The sequence below is a fragment of the Rattus rattus genome, chromosome 7 (assembly GCF_011064425.1).
Source record: "Rattus rattus isolate New Zealand chromosome 7, Rrattus_CSIRO_v1, whole genome shotgun sequence".
NCBI lineage: Eukaryota > Metazoa > Chordata > Mammalia > Rodentia > Muridae > Rattus > Rattus rattus.
Genome location: NC_046160.1, coordinates 36,513,765 through 36,532,984, shown reverse-complemented (window position 1 = coordinate 36,532,984; position 19,220 = coordinate 36,513,765). Strand labels below are relative to the sequence as shown.

Below are 19,220 nucleotides of genomic sequence, written 5' to 3'. Positions count from 1 at the left end.
GGGAATTGCAGATGAAGCAATAGTGCAAAGGCTTATGGGGTGAGTTGCCTTGGAGCCACAGGTGACTGAACAGGGCATTCAGGCAGGGCCTGGGAGTGGTGACAGGCTGGGACTGGAAATCGATCAGGGTAGCTGCCAGTGCCCTTTGCACTCTGAGGCCTGACCTTGACCCTATCCCTGACCCCGACTCTGAGGGCCAGCTGATGTTACTGGGACAGAGAAGTCAGTACAGCTGTTAACAGGAGTCCCCAGAGGGAAGGGTGAGAAGGGCGGTCATTAAAATGGCTTTCTACATCACTACAGTAGACCCTGACTGCCCAAAGTGGGCTGCTTGCTGGGCTGAGAGAAAGTCTGATGAGGGACCAGTGCAGAGAGCCCAGAGCAGCCAAAGAAAGGGAAGTCTGTGAAGGTTACAAGGGCCCAGAGTTGACTTCAGGGATGGGAAGGGAATCTCACATCTCTCTGGTGGTTATCAGTTCAGGAAGCCTGTGACGTTAGCTCACCCTCATCTAAGGCAAGGCTCAGGAGAGAACCTGAGAGATCCCAGCCATCCCCCTCTTCTTTATCTTTTCTTGAAGACTTTTGAGAATTTACTTTTCCACATAGGGAGTATATTTAAAAGTTTTGTAAACACAAGGTTCAAAAGATGTCAAGAGACTTCTGCTGGGGACCTCAAGCTCCCACTGGGGGAGCTGAGGAGGCTCTGGTCTGGCCCTTCCCCTGAGTGTACCCATTCTGCAGCCCCATAAAGTGTATATAGTATGTGAGAGATGAGACAGCTCTCACTTTCTGATGGCTTTGTCTTGTTTCAGAGGTAATTAATGTCAAACCCCGACTTGGCAGAGACAAGGGTTGTTGGGTGTTTCTTCTGCCCCTAGGACCTTGGTTTTGGGAGATCTCAGGACAGTGTGTGAGCCCTGTCTACCCCTTCTAGGCTTCTGTCAGGCTGGGAAGGACCTACGTCTTGTCTCCATTTCCAATGAGCCCATTGAAGTGCCTGCAGGCTTCCTCCTGGTGGGTGCCAAGTCTCCCAGCCTACCGGACCACCTCCTGGTGTGTGCAGTGGACAAGAGGTTCTTGCCCGATGACAATGGCCACAATGCCCTGCTCGGTGAGTTCCTTCTTTTCTTTGTGGCTCCGTCTGCCTGTGGTGGGGTAGGGAAGGGAGGCTGCTGGTGAGAGGGGTGCTTCGATATTCTATACACATCTTTTCAGCTCTTTTGGTACATTTCTTTATGGAATGGAAGGAAAATGGGAATTACTTTAAAATATGAACTGGCTGCGACTAGTGAGATAGTTCGGTTTGTAAAGTGTTGCCATGCCCCTACCTTGACCTTTACCAAACTCCCTGTGAAAATTACCTATGAGGCTGAGGGAATCTCTGTATCTCTGAGGGAGCTTGCTCACCAGTGCACGCAGTCCTCGTATTGAGACTGGCTTTTGATGCAGTCGTGTAAAATGCCAGGTCTGATGGCTGTGCTTTCAATAACTCCAGACAGACAGATCCCTGGGGCTTACTAGGTAGCCGGTTCAGCTGAATTATCAAACCCAAGGATATCTCGAAAATCAAGCCAAATAGTTCTTCAGGAATGACAGCCGAGGTTGACCACTAGGATCCCCACACACATCTGTATTTGCTTACACACATGACATGTAAAAGATGACTGGTTGCTTCCCTTAGTATTAACTTTTTTCATAGTTTGCCTTACAAACTTACCTTTGCCTGTCTGGACCAGAATAGTTTTAGACAACTACTAGGCAGGAGAGTGAGGCTGTGAGGTGTGTGTGTTGTGTGTGTGTGTGTGTGTGTGTGTGTGTGTGTGTGTGTGTGTTGTGTGTGTGTGTGTGTGTTGTGTGTGTGTGTGTGTGTGTGTGTGTGTGTGTGTGTGTGTGTGCATCCCTGCCATTGGGTGGTCACATCTGGTTGATTAGCAGACTCTCCAGCTGTCTTCTGCTTTGATTTGCAGCTCCACCTAGAGAGGCGGCATCTGTCACAATTCTGTGGGAGAGCTTAGACTTGTTCGTGAACTTGCCCTAAGTCATGAGAGTGAAGAAGACACCAGGAGCCCAAGTTCACGTCTTTTAGGCTCTGAGTTCCTCCCTTCCTCACTGTGCCCTCCATGCTTTTGCTGTGGTTAAAGTTCAGTTGGGGTTGTTTCTTTCCCTTCTGCCCATGGGAACCTGCCCATAGTTAGTCCACTAAAGTCCTGATGACTCATCGTGATGAGAAGACCAAACCTGACCTCTTGCTGAGATGACATTACCATGTTCTTACTGTGTACCATGTTCCCTTCATGTGCAGCATCAAGGAAGAGGCAATAAGACCTGGCAGAGGCCAGGGCCCAGAGATCTCTGTTTACTGTTTACGCACTGACTTCCACATGGCCTCTTTTACCTCCTTCACCATGCAGTAGAGAGGGCTTTGGATATATGCTCCAGCCTTGTTCTTGTCTAGTGACTTTGGCTTTGCCCATTCATCTCTTTGGAGGACTGGGTAGTGGAAGACTTGGCAGTGGTCTGTTCTCACATGGGGCCTCATCAAGGTAGAAGAGAAAATTCCTGGGACAAGGCCATTACAACCTCCTTCATATTCTCCATATGACCCAGTCCTTTAAACATCCAGTTTTGTGCTTCTTATGGTCCCAAACCAGGCGTGTGTGTGTGTGTGTGTGTGTGTGTGTGTGTGTGTCTGTGTGTGTGTATGTGTGCGTGTGCGGGGGTGGGGTTCCTGAGGCAGGTCTGTGCACTCATTGAGATCAGTTCTTTACGAATAATGCTGGGAAATTACCTATGAGGCTGAGGAATTCCTGTGTCTCGGTAGGAGCTCGCTCACTGGAGCACGTAGTCCTCGTATTATGGCGGCACTTCACACAGCTGGCTTTTGATCTGCTGGTGGGGTGGGGCGGGATGAGGTGGGACAAGGTGGGGGGGATCTTGTCTGAATTCCACCCCTTTGTGACTATACGGGAATTGCTGGGGCAGTAAATCAGGGAGGGTCTGCCTCTCGAGCCTGGGAGACAAGCGTCTTCTTCCAGCCCCTTCTCCTCTATCCCCTAATAGCCTGGCTCCTCCCCAGTGGCTGGAATGCCCAGGAAGGAACTTCGTTAATTGCTGGCAAAAAGCCATCCGGCATGAAGAACAAGGGCTGGCTGGAAATAGCCTGTGCCTTCTCCTTTGAACATAACTTTATGCTCTCTGCTTGGACACTTAACACTGTTTTGGTTTCCTGCTATTAACCCGAGTGGCTGCCCAGGACAAGGTGGTCCCCACATCTCGCGCAGTAACCAGGCTCAGCCCTGTTTACTGATCCATAAAACAGGGTCTGCGGATCGTCTCGGAGGAATATTGTTCTAGCAACTTTGAAGCTGTTGAGGGCTTTTGTCGGAGAAAATTGAAAGATTCACATTCTAGGTGTGTTCTTCAGATTTTGCTGTTGCTGTTGCCCGTGATCAATCTGAGTTAACCAATACTCTGATGGGTAACATCAGAGAAGACCACATCTGTCTTCGTGGCAGGCCGATTTCTTAGGTGAAAATGGGGCTGTAGTTTAGTTAGTAAGCACAGTATTCACAGGTTTGTTGAATGTATAAGGTAGAGCGAAGCCTGGTGTTTAGGTATACCTGGGAACTCAACCCTTCCATTGGGAGCCTCTGCTTTGATGGGGAGACGCAGGCAGAAAAAAATTTGGGGGTCCATCGGGACCCATAAGGTCCATAGCATTTTACCAGGCCAGCAAATCTTACACCCAACCTTACGGCATTTTGCCCTCAGGAGGTCAGTCATCAGACTGTTGGTGATGAGGAAGGTGTTTTAGTGGTAGCGGGGTTTAAGACAGGCCCTGAAAGTGAATAAAAATGTTCAAAGAAGCAGTACCAGTGGCAGCAACAGCACTCACATAGTAAATCTTATTCTTTGAAGACATGCCTGGAACTGACCGGAGGATGTAAAAATTAAAAAAAAAAAGTGAGGTAGAGATACTGTAATCTAGTGTTCATATGTGACACACAGGAGGCACAGAGCATCTCGAAGAGGGTCACCCAGGAAGCAGCTGGGAGGCCTTTGATTTGAACCTGGGTGATGTGGTACAATCATAGAGAAAAGGGAGCATCTCAGAAATCATGGTTTAGACACCCGGAGAGATGATGTGTGAAGCTGGGCCCTCACTGGGTCGGTCCTGCAGGGAAGTCACCTTTGACCTTGAAACATGAGAAAAGAGTACAAGGAACCTCTGTGTCCTTGGCGTTTAGTAGTTTTAGTGTAGGGTGCAGCCAGCCCTGTGCCTTGTGACTCCCCCTCCTCTTCTCTCCACCAGGGTTATCCGGAAGCAAATCCCACCCCCTATGCACTCCATCTGAAACTACTGCCATGCGTATCTGTCTCTAAAGGGCAAGGACATTTTTCCCCCTGGGAAGCCAGTGCTATTACTCTATGTAAAAAGCTAAAGCATTCATAAATATTGTTAAATACTCAGTGAGTTCAGATTTTATCATAAGCTTTTTTAAAATAAAAGTTGATTTATTAAATTCAAGAACCAAAATTTTCTAAAAGCTTTTTTCATTTTTTTCTCTTTTGACTTTTTAGTATGTATTTATATTTTGAGACATATGGCCTTGAACTTCCGATCTTCCTCTTCCTCAGTGCTGGTTCGTAGGCACACTTCACTTATACCCAATTTTTATGCCGCGTTGGGGTCAAACCCAGTGCAAACCAAGCAGATGCTCCCCCACATGAGGTGCATCCTCAGCTCCTGTCTTTTTAAAATTACATGTCCTTTCTCCTTCGTTTTTTCCCTCCAATTTATACTTTTGAAAAATACTGGTGGTGTTATGAATAAGGCGATTAGGGGCTGCAGAGGTGCCTGAGTGGTTAGGGGGGCTTGCTGCTTTTCCAGACTTTCTGAGTTCAGTTCCTAGTACCTGCTCTAGGTCTAGGAGATTCAATATTTTCTTCTGGTCGGTATGGGTTCCTTCACATATATGAGCATTCCCTCACACAGTTACACAAACACACACACACACACACACACACACACACACACACACACAAAATAAATACATCCTCTAAAAGTGAGGCGGTTATTGTGTTTTAAAATGACTTCCTGGGGCTTACACATATAACTGATTTTTCTCAGAGAAGAAATGGAGGCAGAGAAGGAGTCTGAGGTTAGTATAGGACCTAATGTTACTATGACGTCTTCACTGAAACTTCAAGCTCTTCACATTGTACCCCAGCACCCTGCCCTGGCCCCTGTCTCACTCTGGGTCAGTCTGACTCAGCTGTGCCTGCTTCTTCCACACAAGTAGAGTGTTTCTGCATGGGACTGGGATCAGGCTCAAACATCAAGGGAAAACTCCAAAAATGTCTCTCCCTTTCTTTGCTCTTGGAATGTGTTCACATTCACGAACAGGAATGCTTATGACCACACACGTCTCTCACAGGACTGTCTCAGTCTTTAGGCTGTGCTGATGAGGGTTCATGAGGGTTGGATGATGGAGACCCCCCTTTCTGCAAAGGACGTAATCTCAGGATGGCCCATCCCTAATGGCCATAAAGCCGTGTGCCCAGATGCCACCCACCAAGTCCAAAGGAAGCCACTGTCGGGGCTTCTAGGAAGAATCGTGCCACTCCAGTCTGGAAGGAAATGGCAGCTTTTGTCTGCCTTCCCTTCTGTCTTCTGTGACTGGGTAATGGAAACCCAGGCACGGCCACTTCTTATCTCTTGCCGCCTGCACTCTCCTCTTTCTCCATTGAGTCTGAGGGAAGGAAGAGGACACCATGTTCTGAGTCTGGAACCTGTTAGATATCCAGGGGACACCTTCACCCTTGTAGTGTTCCTGTAGGTGGTTATGTGGAAGAGATGGCCTAGTAGAATAAATCAAAGCTAGGCTCAGCCCCTCCTGCCACACCAAGCTGTAAGTCACTTCTCTGCACCTGATTCCCCTCGCCTGTAAACTGGGGACATTAAGGGTTATTTTTCAGGTTTTGTGAGATTCAGCGTGGGGCGTGGATACACACAGCTTAACACACAGGGATTGTAATAAATGTTAGTTCCGGTCATGTTTGCTCATGATGAAAATGAAGCTCAGAGATGTGAGATAACCTGGTGTATTTAAGTCAGGACTCAAGCCTGAGTCCTACTAACGTCTGTATTCCCACATGCTTGCTGCACGGGAGGGTGGTGCTCTCCCCATAGGAGGGCAGGCTTCTCACAGCAGCCTGCAGGTGCAGCATCCCTTCAGGGGTATGGTCCTGAAATAGATAGCCCTCTAGTTGCCTAAGGAGCCCCGTGGAAAGATCGGGGTGCTGGGGTTAGAAGAGGGTTATTTGTATAGACCACTGTGGGTGGCATAGTGTCTTAGTCAGGGTTTCTATACCTGCACAAACATCATGACTGAGAAACAAGTGGGGAGGAAAGGGTTTATTCGGCTTACACTTCCACATTGCAGTTCATCACCAAAGAAAGTCAGGACTGGAACTCAAGCAGGTCAGGAAGCAGGAGCTGATGCAGAGGCCATGGAGGGATGTTGCCTTACTGGGTTGCTTCCCTGGCTTGCTCACCCTGCTCTCTTATAGAACCTAGGACCACCAGCCCAGGGATGGCACCACTCACAATGGGCTGGGCCCTCCCCCCTTGGTCACTAGTTGAGAAAATGCCTTACAGCTGGGGCTCAAGGAGGCATTTCCTCAAGTGAGGCTCCTTTCTCTGTGATAATTCCAGCTTGTGTCAAGTTGACACACAAACCAGTCAGTACACGCAGTAACTGCATAGTCCTTATTCCTAGGATCCATGCCCAGCAAGAGTCTGAGACTTAGCAGACACTTCACTTTCTGGTAAGGTCTTTATAAACTTTCAAGTCCCAGGGTCGATTCCCAAAAGGAAGGGCTCTGTGCTGTACTCTGTCTTGAAAGTGTCCATTGCCCTTCAAAGAATTTCCTGAAGTCTTAGGATGACAGCATCTGCCCCTCTGATGGCTTGAGCCATTCCTTCCCACAAGGCTGGGTCCTGTGCTCTCGCCCTGGCTTCTTTGCTTATCCCTCAGGTGTCTCTCAGAAAAGCTATGTCCCTAACTGCTCACTGCCACCCAACTGTCCACTGTGCAACTGGACCAGGAGCTTAGTCTCACCTCTGAGCCATCAGGAGCTGCTGCCCATGGCCACTGTCACTTCCTGCTGAGCATGTGCGATGACACCGTGAGGCCCCCATGTGCATGGCTTGTAACCTGTAGCCTGTAGCCTGGCTAGCTGGTCTCTTCAGTGTCCTTGACCTTGGACTTCCTGTCTCTTGCTCAGCGTCTTCTCTATGCTCAGGCTTAGAATTCCTCCTCAGGAACCCTGGACATTTCTCAAGGTTGTCTTCTTGAGGGCCGGTCAGGCTGTGTGCATCTCAAGGTTTCCAGGTTGGAAGCCAATAGATAAATAGAAGGGTTAATTGTTATTAATTAACCGGCTAATTATGCCCCTCTCTCCGACCTTCTTGATAATGCTGTCCCATGGTGCTCCCAGTCAGCACACACCCACTTACAACTCAACGCGTGAACAGTCACACCAGCACGGCCCTTTGGAAGAGAGCTACTAAGGGGACAAGGCATACATCTCCCTGACGCTGAGCGGATTCCAGGACTCGGAGCGAGATGAGCGTGCGAGCCTGGGAAAGTGCCAGTTTCCTCTGAGTCAAACGAGAGATGGCTGGACATGTGTAGGGTGTTTGTGGAAGAGAAGGAGACTGGGCAGGGCAGGGTCGGTTGGAGTGGATGAGATAAGAGGCACCTTGTCTTAGTGAGAAGGTGAAGCTAAGATGGGTGGGGTAGTTCACAGCCTTGGGTGCCTGTGGACCAGGACTTCATCCTTCGGTGGAGGTTAAACGCCACTCTTTGTGCGACTGATATGAAGGATTCCACAAGAACGTTTTGTTTTCCATAGTGACTGGCAATGGGTCGGTTAAGCCGAGGGCCCTGGGCATCTGACAGTGAGTGGCAGTGTGCCTGGCCCTGTGTGCACATTAGCCTCTCCTGAGTTACACACAGGATTGTTCATGTCATGCTATTACCTGTTCACACTGGTGCCAGCAGGATTTCCATGGTCAGTTCATCCTGTAACTATCCCTGACAGGCTGGGGGTTTTCCTTGCTTCTAAGGTCTTTTACAGAATATGAAACTGCTCACGATGTGAGATTAGAGATCTTTGTGCAGTATGGAGTCTTCTCTGGGGCAATGGCTTTTAACTTTCACCTCACCTACCGGACTTCTCTTGAATACTAGCCAGAGTCCCCAGGGACAGCCCGTTTAAGAGCAGAGCTTATGTACAGACATGACAGACATGTGGTTTTTATGGCCTCACGCAAAATGACCTCTGGAGACCATGAAGCAGAGAGTGTGATAAAGTAAGAAAATCTGGCTCTGCCCCAGGCCAGGGCCTCCCTTGACCTAGGACCTTGGACTCACAGGAACCAGACCGGCTATTGGCAGAGCAAGGTTGTTTTGGGATGGCTTACAGAGGAGCAGTGGGTAAATGGAGAGTTGTCATGTGTCTCTCGTATTAACCAGTGCCTCTGGCTGGTTTCACTGGAATGACTTTGTAGAGATCCTTTGAAACACACGCTCTGCATGTTTGTCTCTGATACAAGGAGGTTTCTCATCACTACCCGGATGGCCTGTCTAGGGCTGTAAGCCGGCAGAGGCCTGTCTATCATAGCAGGAAGACAGATAAATAGATAGTAGGAAGACAGATTGCCTTCCCTGACATAACCGTGGCAGTGTCTCCACTCTGCTGGCTGCTGAACTTTGGGTCTCACTCCCAGGGTCCCCACCATGCATTTGGTATAAAACAATGGGTTTATTGTGACCTTTTCATGCATGTATATTATATTTGCCCACAGTTGCCATTCCTGGTCCCTCCTTCTATCCCCAGTGGTTCTCTTCTTCCTTTCAATGTTATCCCTTTATTATAGATCTAAAGATATATATATTATATATATCAGTATGTCACATATATAAAAATACTCTGATTCTGCATATCAGAGAAAATATATAATTTGTCTTTTCCCATTATCCTCAGAATCATCTTCCTCCCCCTTTTAAAGACACACACACACACACACACACACACACACACACACACAAAGATATATATGTATGTATAGCTACCCACATACATAAATACATACATATCCATATAGGTTTAAAATATAGATCTGCATATGTGAGAAAAACGTTTGTCTTTCAGAGTCTGGCTTATTTCACTTAACATAGTGACCTGCAGTCCCATTCATTTTATTTCCCCTTTAGATGATACAATTGTGTTCTTCGCTGTGGCTGAATAAAATCCCATTGTGTATGTAGGCTACATTTTCTTCATCCATCCACATACATGGAATTTTCACTGTGCCCCCAGGAGGGTGAAATCTCTCCTGTTTGCTCAGACTCACTTCTGTGGCCCGGTCGGTCTCTTCGGTCCTGTTGAGTCCAGGGTGTCTTGACTCCCTGATCCGATTGCCATGACAGGTCCTCTGCCTGTGGCACTCTCTGGGTGATGGTATGGGGTGCAAATTGTTTGAAGAGGAGGCTGGGAGGGAGTTGAAAGGGAGACAGAGAGGCTCATGGCTTGCTTTCTCCTGCCCAGGTTTCTCTGGGAACTGTGTTGGCTGTGGGAAAAAAGGCTTCTGCTATTTCACCGAATTCTCCAACCACATCAACCTGAAGCTGACCACGCAGCCCAAGAAACAGAAGCACCTCAAGTACTATCTGGTTCGAAATGCACAAGGGGCACTGACCAAAGGACCTTTGATTTGCTGGAAAGGCTCTGGTGAGGGAGGGGCTTGGATCTGGAGGGGCAGAGGGATAGGGAGCTGGGTATGCACTCCCAGTGGGCATTGTGGGGCTAGGAGGGGTACAGGCCATAGCAGGAGCATGGCACTGAAGATGCCCCTTGGGGTCAATGGAACTTGGACAGCTTGCATGACAGACTCCCTGGGCTGGGTAAACACTAGCAGAGGGCCATCTGGCATTGAGCCGGCATCTTTTTGGTGGGAATTAGCGACAGTGGTTCTTGTTCCCAGTGGACATTTATCAATGCCTGGGGATGTTCCTGATGTAAAGACTAGAGGCTGCTGCAGGCATTTCCAATACTGCTAAATACCCCACAGTGTGTAAGATAGCCCCCGGCAAGAGCCTCCTAGTCTCAAAGTGTCACAGGAGGATGCTGAGAAAGCTGAGCTTGAACAGTGCCATGCCTTCACCTCTCTCTGCATCCCTGAACCCTGCTCCCGGTGACCAAAGAGACAGCTCTGTGGTGCCGGTCCCCAGGGGCGAGCTTGGCTTTACCAGGCTGCACTGTGGCCCCTTAGTCTCCCTTGTATCTCTCCTATCCATTGTGTCAGCTGAGGAAGAGCAAGGGCATTGGCTGTCCTGAGTCCTGCCCTGGGTGGTGGAGCATGTCCAAGAAGTAACTTCTCAGAAGTAGTCAGGAGAGCTGTCCTTTTGTCCCCTACTTTTTCTGAATCTTCTGGAATCTTCCACACTAGTTTTTTGAGTGGAAGGAAGAAGAGGTCTCCGGTGTGAGCGACTGAGTGCGCTTCCTCTTTTCCTCTCCTCCCTCATTTTTTCTTCCTCCTTTACTTTATTCTATGACTGCTTAGTAAGTTCCCAGACCCTGTGGATGAAGCTGGTCTTCCCGGTGGGTGGAGTTCTCTATCTTGTTCACAGGTTAGAGTTGCTGGGAGGTAGTATTTATGAAAGAGGACGTGTAGGGGTGGAGGGAGGGGCTGACTGGTCTGTGGCCTGGGGTGTTACTCTGCGTCTCCTTGGATGTTAAGCACAGAGCTGAGATAGCTCAGTTGTGTAAGCTGTGTTTCTTGTTCCCCCCATCGGACACTCTTATTCTCCCTGTTGATAGGGCCGCCCTTAGGCAGGGAACTGTTTGTGGAACACAGCACCTCTTCCCTGCAACACAGGGAAACAGAGACTAGCACGGCGCCGGCATCCTTTCTAAATACTCTTGTGCCCCTCTCTCCTATAGACAGTTCTGTTCTAGGAAGTCATTGGAGAACAGCCTATCAGATTTCACATGGACTTCTTGTTTCCCTCAGAGTTCAGAAGTCGGCAGAACTCCACCAACACCTGCTCCAGTTCTCTGTTCCCACCGCTGGAGAGTTCAGGGTCCCTGGCCGCCTTCCCCACTGAGCCTGCTCCTGGGACAAACCCCAGCGTCCCAGTGGGAGCTCAACAGGCAGGTGAGACCTCAGAGTGGTGTCCCAGGTGCTAAAGCCACTCGTCATCGTCGGCATTCTTTAAAACACTACGTGTTGTCTCCTTCTATGTTGTTTTGAGTCTAAGTTTCACTTTGCATGTTGTTGTTCTGTGTCATTTTGATTCTGTAAGTTTTTAGCAAAGTGTACATGATGGCTTTCATTGGGAGAGCTCACCTGCTCTCCTGTTTGGTAAGGAATGAGATCCCCCAGTGGTGGGATCCCATATCAGAGTTTACCTGAATGTTCAGGTCACAACGCACAGCTCAGTGGATGACAAGCTCCAAGCCAGCATTTCAAGTGGGTTTCTAGCAGGGGCTGAGGTTAGATTCTTGTCATTTATCCCTAGATGGGTGTGCCTGTTCTGTCCCTGCACCTCACTGAGGCTCACCATGCCCTGTGAACAGTGGTGTGTTTGGAAAATGGAGGCCAGTGGAGGCTAAGGCTTGCCTGGAACCTCACAGGGATGGGGAGTTTGGGGGGGAGGCAAGTTTGCACATCAGGTGTTTCTATTTCACACATGTGGCTCTGAGCCACAGAGAAGATGTCTATAAGTTAGCATGGTTACTGTTACCTAGCGACATCAGCCTTCCTGAGGACTCCAAAGCCACTGCTGGTTTTCATTCCTCCTGCCCAGAAAGTCGGTGTGGTATATTGCCTGGGGAGTAAAGCCAGTGTCCTGGGCTCTGCTCTAGCACCCATCCATCCCTGTGGCTAGAACATGCTGTCCCCCCAAGCCTTTAGGCTCCATTCCACAGGCTGGCCTCTGGCCTCTTCCTCCAGGGTCCAGACCCTTCAGTCCCTTTTTCACTGTTTCCTGGGGAACCTGCTGGTTTTGTGTCTAAGTACCTGCTGTAGAGGCCAGCACCACCATCCATGCTGAATGGTTGTGCAATTCACTTAATTCTGGGAACTTAACTCCTTCCCCTGTGTAAACCCGGGGTCCTTTCCCATCCAGCTCACAGGGTGAGCTAAGTGAGATTATAGTGACAGCAGCCCCCAGCGGTGCCTGTCCCGTGCCAGCTCTGTGTCATGTACTGGACGTCTGTCCACCTGAGTCCCTAACACAGTGGCTCTGCCAGTTGCTACCCTGACCCCCATTCTATGGAGGGAACGCTGAAATTTGAAGACATTCAGTTAGTGTCTTAGGTCACATAGCTCATAAGTGGTGGGACCGTGGTTTGGACATAAGGTGGTCAGCCCCCAAACCACATTCTAACTGTCACGGAGCACTACCCCTACATGCTGCTTCTACTTGAAAGCCTTTCAGTCTCTTCCTGCCAATGGAGGCCTCCTTATGACCAGAATCCATGGTTGTCCCCAGAATTATTCCCCAGACTTAGGGAACCTGAACCCTCTGAGTAGCCCAGACGCTGTCAGTAACCCTCTGCCAGCCTTGATCTTGTTTTTTTTGTTTTTGTTTTTGTTTTTTTGTTTCCTTTTGTTTTAGAAACAGGGTTTCTCTCTGTAGCCCTGGCTATCCTGGAACTCACTCTGTAGACCAGGCTGGCCTTGAACCCAGAGATCTGCCAGCCTCTGCCTTCCAAGTGCTGGGATTAAAGGTGTGCACCACCACCAACCAGCCAGGGAGTTTGCTGTATTTTGATGCAAACTGAACTGCAAAGGTGGAGGGAGGTAGAGGCAAGCAGAAGCATCCATCTCAGACGTGGGGCCATGCGTTAGGAAGCCTGGCCATGCATGCACTCCAGGTCCTTTCTTCATCCCCACTAGACCTACTGGGGTGAAAGCAGAGGTTCATGGTGTCTGTATGCTCACGTTTGTATGTGTCTGTCTGCTCACATGTCCATGTGTGAGCAGGAACACGTATGTATTTCTAAGTGTGCATGCATGTATTTGTGTATATCGGTTCCTTGTACATTTGCCTGTTTATTAAGTATGTTTCTGTGAACCCAAGTGTGGAAACAGGAGAACATGCATATGCTCCTATATGTGTACCCGTGCATATGTGTACATGTTTGCATTCATACGTGCACATGTATGTCCACATGGGTAAGAATGGGCACACAGGTGTGCACATGTTTCTCTATGCATGCATGCATGTGCATATGGGCTTATGAGTGTGTAAGCAAGTATGCACATGTGAATGCATGTGTGTATCTGTATGTGCCTATGTGTTTATGTGGCAGAAACACTATGTCGGGAACCCTCCTTTCCTGATGGGATTCTCCAGCAGAGAGCTAGTGTGTTTCCTCATCTCTTAGTGCAGCCTGTGGTCTGACCCCTTTCCATCCTTTCTGCTTTCAGGACCAGCCTCTGATCACCCCTCAGTGACCACAGCAACAGGTCCTGCTGTCTTCAATGGCAAGGATTCCCCCAAGCACCCACAGCTGGTGAAGAATAGCCTGTGTGCCGTGCCACGCCCCACAGCCTTAGGTAGTGCGGCTGACCCTGGGGGTGCTGGATGCTGGAGTCCTTCTTTTCTCTAGGCCTGGGCCAGAGGGGCATGGGAGCTATGGGACTGGGGACATGGAGCCTCCGGAGTCCAGTGTTGCATTAGTGAGCATCAGGATTGGTGTCACATGTCCTCCCGTCTGTGCCTGGGCCCGTGCTGTGTAAGACGTGTGTGGGAGGGAGGCACCATGTGTGCTGAGGGGCAGTGAGGGCTCTGTGCTGATGTCAGGTGACCTCTTCTGAAGTAGGTGTCAGGAAGATTAGGAGTGTTGATGTCGGAACAGATAAGAATAAACTCGGAGCCCAGCTCTGTCTCGTAAGTCACGAGACCTTGCAGTCTCAGCAGTTCCTCCTTGGGAGTTAGTATGCTACCCTGAGGATGGTAAGAGGCTCTCCAGATGCTGCATGGGATCACTGCACATGTGGGAGATCACAGAATGATACTGGCTGTTATCAGCATCCGCCCACCGCTCAAGCTTGCCTGCCCAGTGAGTACCTGGGAGGACATAAATGAGTTCTAGAGACCTGTGGGAGGAAGGAGGCAAGGAGACCTTCAGACTCCGGTCCAGTGCTCTCCCACCATTGCTGTTCCTCAGAACATGTCTTAGGGACAAGACCTCCGCTGTCAAGCCTTCTTTCTGACAGCAAGTCTTCTCTGCTCCCCTTGGTCCCTCCCCGTCCCCGACCCGTGAACATGACTGAGCTGGAGCTTAGGGTCTGAGACACTACACCGGAAGGGGCCTTAGAAAGTGTCCCTCCTAGGGATAGAGTTGCAGCTCACGGGTAGAGTGTGGTGCCTGAGTTGTATTTTTACCACAAAGGAAGAGAAGACTGAGGTCCAGAGAAGCACCCTGGGCTGGAATATAATTCCGTTGGGCCTGAAGGCTTCTCTGGCCCAAATCTGTAGATTGTGCAACCACTCTGAAGAAGAAAGCAATCCGCCTGCCCTGCGTGCATCCAGGATTCTTCCGTCCTGACGAGCTTCCACATTCCTGGAGCCTTTATCATCCCCCACCTTACCCTCGAGACTCCCACCTGCCTCCGGGGGCTGTTTCTTCTCCAGGTGCAGATGCAGGCAGCCTCATAACCGAAGACGGGCCCTTGGTCATAAGGACAGGAGGCCCCTTGCTGTCCATGGCTTCTCCCCTGAGCTTAGCTAGAAAACGCTCAGTTCTGGTGTCAGACAACTCACCTCAGACAACAACGCACCGGCTCCGCTCAGCCTGGGCACCGGCTCCGCTCAGCCTGGGCACCGGCTCCGCTCAGCCTGGGCACCGGCTCCACTCAGCCTGGGCCCGCCGGACCTCTCAGCTTTAGTCAGTAGCCTACAGGGGCTCCTCCAGGATTGGACTTGAACTTCCCAAGCCTACTCTGTGGAGTTGTGTGGGGGATGGAGATCTTTAAATTCCAGGCTGCTGGAGCCTTAAAGGTTTCTGAAATCAGGCGGTAGAACCTCATTCTCTGCCTTCAACTGTTTACGGCCTTGATGGCTTCAACATGCTGTCCACACTCTGCCCCTGCCTCTCAGTGTTCACCCCACCTCTGTTATATGGCCTTCTAGAGCTCAGCTCACAGTATCCTCTCCCACAAAAGAGTTCTTGGAGTCAAAGCAACCTACTGTGATTTTTGACTTTTGAAGGTAGCTTGGAGTTCCCAGCACACGGCTCTGGTAGAGCCTGACACAGAGAGGGACTACGTCAGAGACACTGGGTGACCTGGGTCACAGAGTTGAGCACAGGCATATATATCAGAGCTACTGTGCCTTCTCTGTCCTGGGGAAGCAGGGGTGGGGGCGCTCAAAAGCAGTGTGTAGGGAACTCCTTCCGGCTAACACTCGCTGCGCTCAGTGAAATGCTGCCCCCTGCTGGAAGATACAAACTAGGAGCCTGGTCTCAGATGAGTTCCCAAGTAGTGGGGGTGGGGTGGGGGTGGGGGAACAGGAAGCTAAAAGTCCTGAACTTCCTTCTCAGAAATGCCAAACAAGGCCCCTTCTTTCAGATACACTGGTATCTGATGTTTTGAGAGTACTTATTGATACAGAGTCCCGGTAGAGGCATTTCCGGTTGACCTAGAGGAGGAGGTGGAGAATCCTCAGCTCCAGCCCTGCCCTCTAGTAGTAGTTCAGGACCACTTCCTAGAGAAGCCAGCAGTCCTCTCTCTGAGGAGCTCTTCCTCTGTTTCTGGGGCCAGTATTGTGCGAGCTGAACACTTGGTGCAGAGGTGCCTACCTCTGAGGCAAAGAAGCCTGCTGGTTTGAAAGGGCTTTATAGAAAAAGTACTTCATACCCTTTAACCCTGTGCTATTTTGTTTCTCTATTTTCTTTTGTTTGGGTCTGTCTCTTTGGAGGGACTCTACTGCAGCCAATCTCAAACTGCTTCAGGCTTCAAAATAACCTGGGCACTAGTGACAGGGTTTGTGCTCTTACTGTCACTTCAGAGGCCCCCTGTAGTAGCTCTAGGGAGAGCCTAGGAAGAGACAGCTTGGATGAGCATCTTCCAGGTCTGCGTGTACTCTCTGCTTACCCTGAAGGAGTGGTTACCCTCAGCCTGGGTTCACATCACCCAGGAGTTCCAGGTATCAGGAGGATTCATCCCCTGAGTTCCTTGGAATAGGCTTGTGTTCAGACAGACAGGTTTTTGTTTGCTTATCTTGTTTTTAATGGCAGGGTCTCACCATGTAGCCCTAGCTGGCCTGGAACTTACAATGTAGACCAGGCTAGCCTTGAGGTCAACGGAAATCTGCCTGTTTCTGCCTTCTGGGTGCTGGGATTAAAGGCATGCACCACCACCCTTGGCTAGGTAGTTTTAAAAGTGTCCGGGTTGAGTTTAAAGTGCAGCAGGGTTGAGACAGGGAGCTCTAGATCTGTGAAAAATTGTGTCTGGATTTTCAAGAAAATATAGTAGCCCATTCTTGGTACGTTGAATAATTTACATATAGTTTTAGTCCTGAGCATGTTGCCAGCTAGAGTGGACAGAGACTCACATGCAATGTTGGGTCCAGCCTCTGGTCTTGCTTTTAAACATGTGATGTTAGCTTTTCAGGTTGGGTGGGGGTGAGGGCAGGAAGGGCATGTGCAGGTGGATCAGCACTGCCCTCAAGTGGCAATACTGTGCTGGTGCACTGAGCACTGGCTGTTTAGGTAATGCGGTTGATGCTGGTGGCTGCCGCTTACTGAGCCCAAATCTTTGGCTAAGCGTGCCATTTAAGTATTTTACTTGTATCTTCTCTACTTCTGATCAAACCACTTTCTCGGTAGATTTTATTATTGTTTTGGTCATTTTTTAAAGCCTTAAACTTAGAGAGATGCAGCCTAAACACAACCCTGGTGTGAAACGTTTATAAAAATCGATAGGGTGTTTCCTTTTGCCTAGATGCTTGACCAGAGCTAAAAACCCATTATAAGGCTGTGATTTAAAGACCACCAAAGGCTGTATCTCAGTGGTAGAACATCTGCTTAGCATGTACAAGTTCCTGGATTTGAGCCCTACCTTTGTAAACAGAACAGAACAGAACAGAGCAGACGTGCACTCCAAATCAGGGGAGGTTTTTATTGGCACCAGTTTCCAATGGTGATCTAACTCATGCTCTGACTATTGTCTAGGTCTCTTGCCAAACTCTGGGCCTCCCAAAAAACGGCACAAAGGGTGGTCCCCAGAGTCTAAATCAACCACAGATGGGAGCTTCATCCAGGCTGTCGGCAACAGAGCTAAACATGGTAAGTAGCTAGGGCCTTGCCCAAATCCCACAGTTGGGTGCCACAGGTGGTGGCCTGCTAGCAGCATGTGTGCATATGTGCACATGTGGGCAGGGAGATGAATGAGGGAGTTCTGGGCAGCTGGACGTTGACCTAGCAGAGGGACCGCTTCTCATGTGTCTGCTGCTTCCTAAGGTCTAGACTCTCATGATACTTCTGTTTTAGCCCCTGATCTAGAAAGGTCTCCAAGAAGCTTTTCAGCTGATGGTGCAGTGTTCATTGGCAGGGAAGGTGGGCCTGAGTGAGCCCACAGTTTATGGGGATAGGTCAGGCAGCGGTTTTGTGGGGTGGGTGGACGTTGGGCAGGCTGGGGACAGATGCCTCATTTGCTGCGTCTTACTAATATGCTTGCTGTGTTCCTAGAAGGTGCCAGCATGCCTTGTGTACCCCAGGCTGGCTTGGTGGGACCAGCTTCAGTCACCTTCCCGGTGGTGGCCTCTGGCGAACCAGTGTCTGTTCCGGATAACTTGCTGAAAATATGCAAGGCCAAGCCAGTGATATTTAAAGGCAAGTACAGCTGCGCGCCCAGCCGTGGAGGTAGGGAAGCATGCGAGGAACTCCCACACCAAACTGTCACCTCATCTCAGTCCAGCTCCAAAGGCATCATCGTCCTGAGCCAATCTGAACGCTATCCGGGGCAATGATCAGACGAAGCGGAGCCAGTCTCCAGAGCGCTGAGAACGACAGAGCACGTCAGTTTGTCTCCACCCAGGACGTTCGCTCGTTCGCTCGCTCCCTCATTTGCTGCCCTTTCCTTCGTTCTCTCTGATTATCTGAACCCCCTGCTGCAGTTACCCAGCTACTGCTGAGGACTCGGGAGACGGATAGAGCAACCTGTGACTTATTCCCTTGTCACCCAAAGCCACGGGCCATTTTGGACCGTGCGGCACTCAGCCTTAGAAGCATTGGATAGGATAGGGTTTGATCCCCTCAGTGTGGTGGCTATGCGCTACAGGGAGGAAGCATTGTAGCTCAACTGAAGACATCCTTTTGGGGTGAGCTAGAGACTGAAATGGGGAGCTGTGTGCAGGTTCAGCAGTACCCGAGCTGCTGGGGTGTGCAGGACCATATCCCGCTGCCTTAGTTCTACATTTGGCATCTTGCTTCTAGGAAGAGAGGTGGAAGCCTGACAGGAAAATGCCAGAAGCAGCAGCTGCTCATGCTACAGGGCAGTGCCTTCCTTCCTAAAATAAACCAGTACCCCCAGCCCCAGGAATGAAAATGGCACAATATTCAGAAAGGAGGGTACAAAGCTGACCTTCAGTGCCCTGGCCTTCCATGGGGCCCTGAAGGATCACCTTCCATCAAGACCCATGTTCTTTCATGTGTTCTGTGGGTGAGTGGGGGAAAGAGACCGGAAAGCATAGAACCGAGGCCGGCTGCAGGACCCAGAGGTGGACCCCGGCACCTGTGCTGAACAGGATGTGTCATGAAGGGAACCGCACAGGCCGGCATCTGGCACTGAGCAGACTCAGAGGACAGATCCTCTGCTTTGCTCAAGTATGCTCCCTTCCCTGACCCCACCCCCTAGGCTTCTCTGCCCGGCCAGCGGCTCTGTAACTTGGCTTTCATCTGGTTCTCAGGGCGGCTTCCGGCAGCCCCTTGCATGAGAAGCATGGGAACCCTTTTCTAAGGCGACCACACTTCATCCTGTAGGCTGGCACATTTGCGAACGGTGCTGTCCAGCTGGTCCCACACCCCAGCATCAGAGGAGAGTAAACGGAAATTCAAATTCACTGGCCTGCCCAGAGACAGAACACACGCTAATTCTGAACTTGGAGACGTGTGAATCTGTCATAGTTTGAGTATGA

At 50.0% G+C, this 19,220-nt stretch overlaps 1 protein-coding gene across 1 annotated transcript in view; it reads left to right on the top strand.

Annotated features, from left to right (window-relative positions):
- Window positions 1–19,220, top strand: part of Greb1 (growth regulating estrogen receptor binding 1) — an 86,828-nt gene that overhangs the window by 23,680 nt on the left and 43,928 nt on the right. Inside the window, exons 4-9 of the mRNA XM_032907497.1 lie at window positions 935–1,111; window positions 9,619–9,801; window positions 11,084–11,227; window positions 13,508–13,636; window positions 17,257–17,370; window positions 17,773–17,916. Of these exons, the coding sequence (XP_032763388.1) occupies window positions 935–1,111; window positions 9,619–9,801; window positions 11,084–11,227; window positions 13,508–13,636; window positions 17,257–17,370; window positions 17,773–17,916 (891 nt within the window). The remainder of the gene's footprint in view (window positions 1–934; window positions 1,112–9,618; window positions 9,802–11,083; window positions 11,228–13,507; window positions 13,637–17,256; window positions 17,371–17,772; window positions 17,917–19,220) is intronic.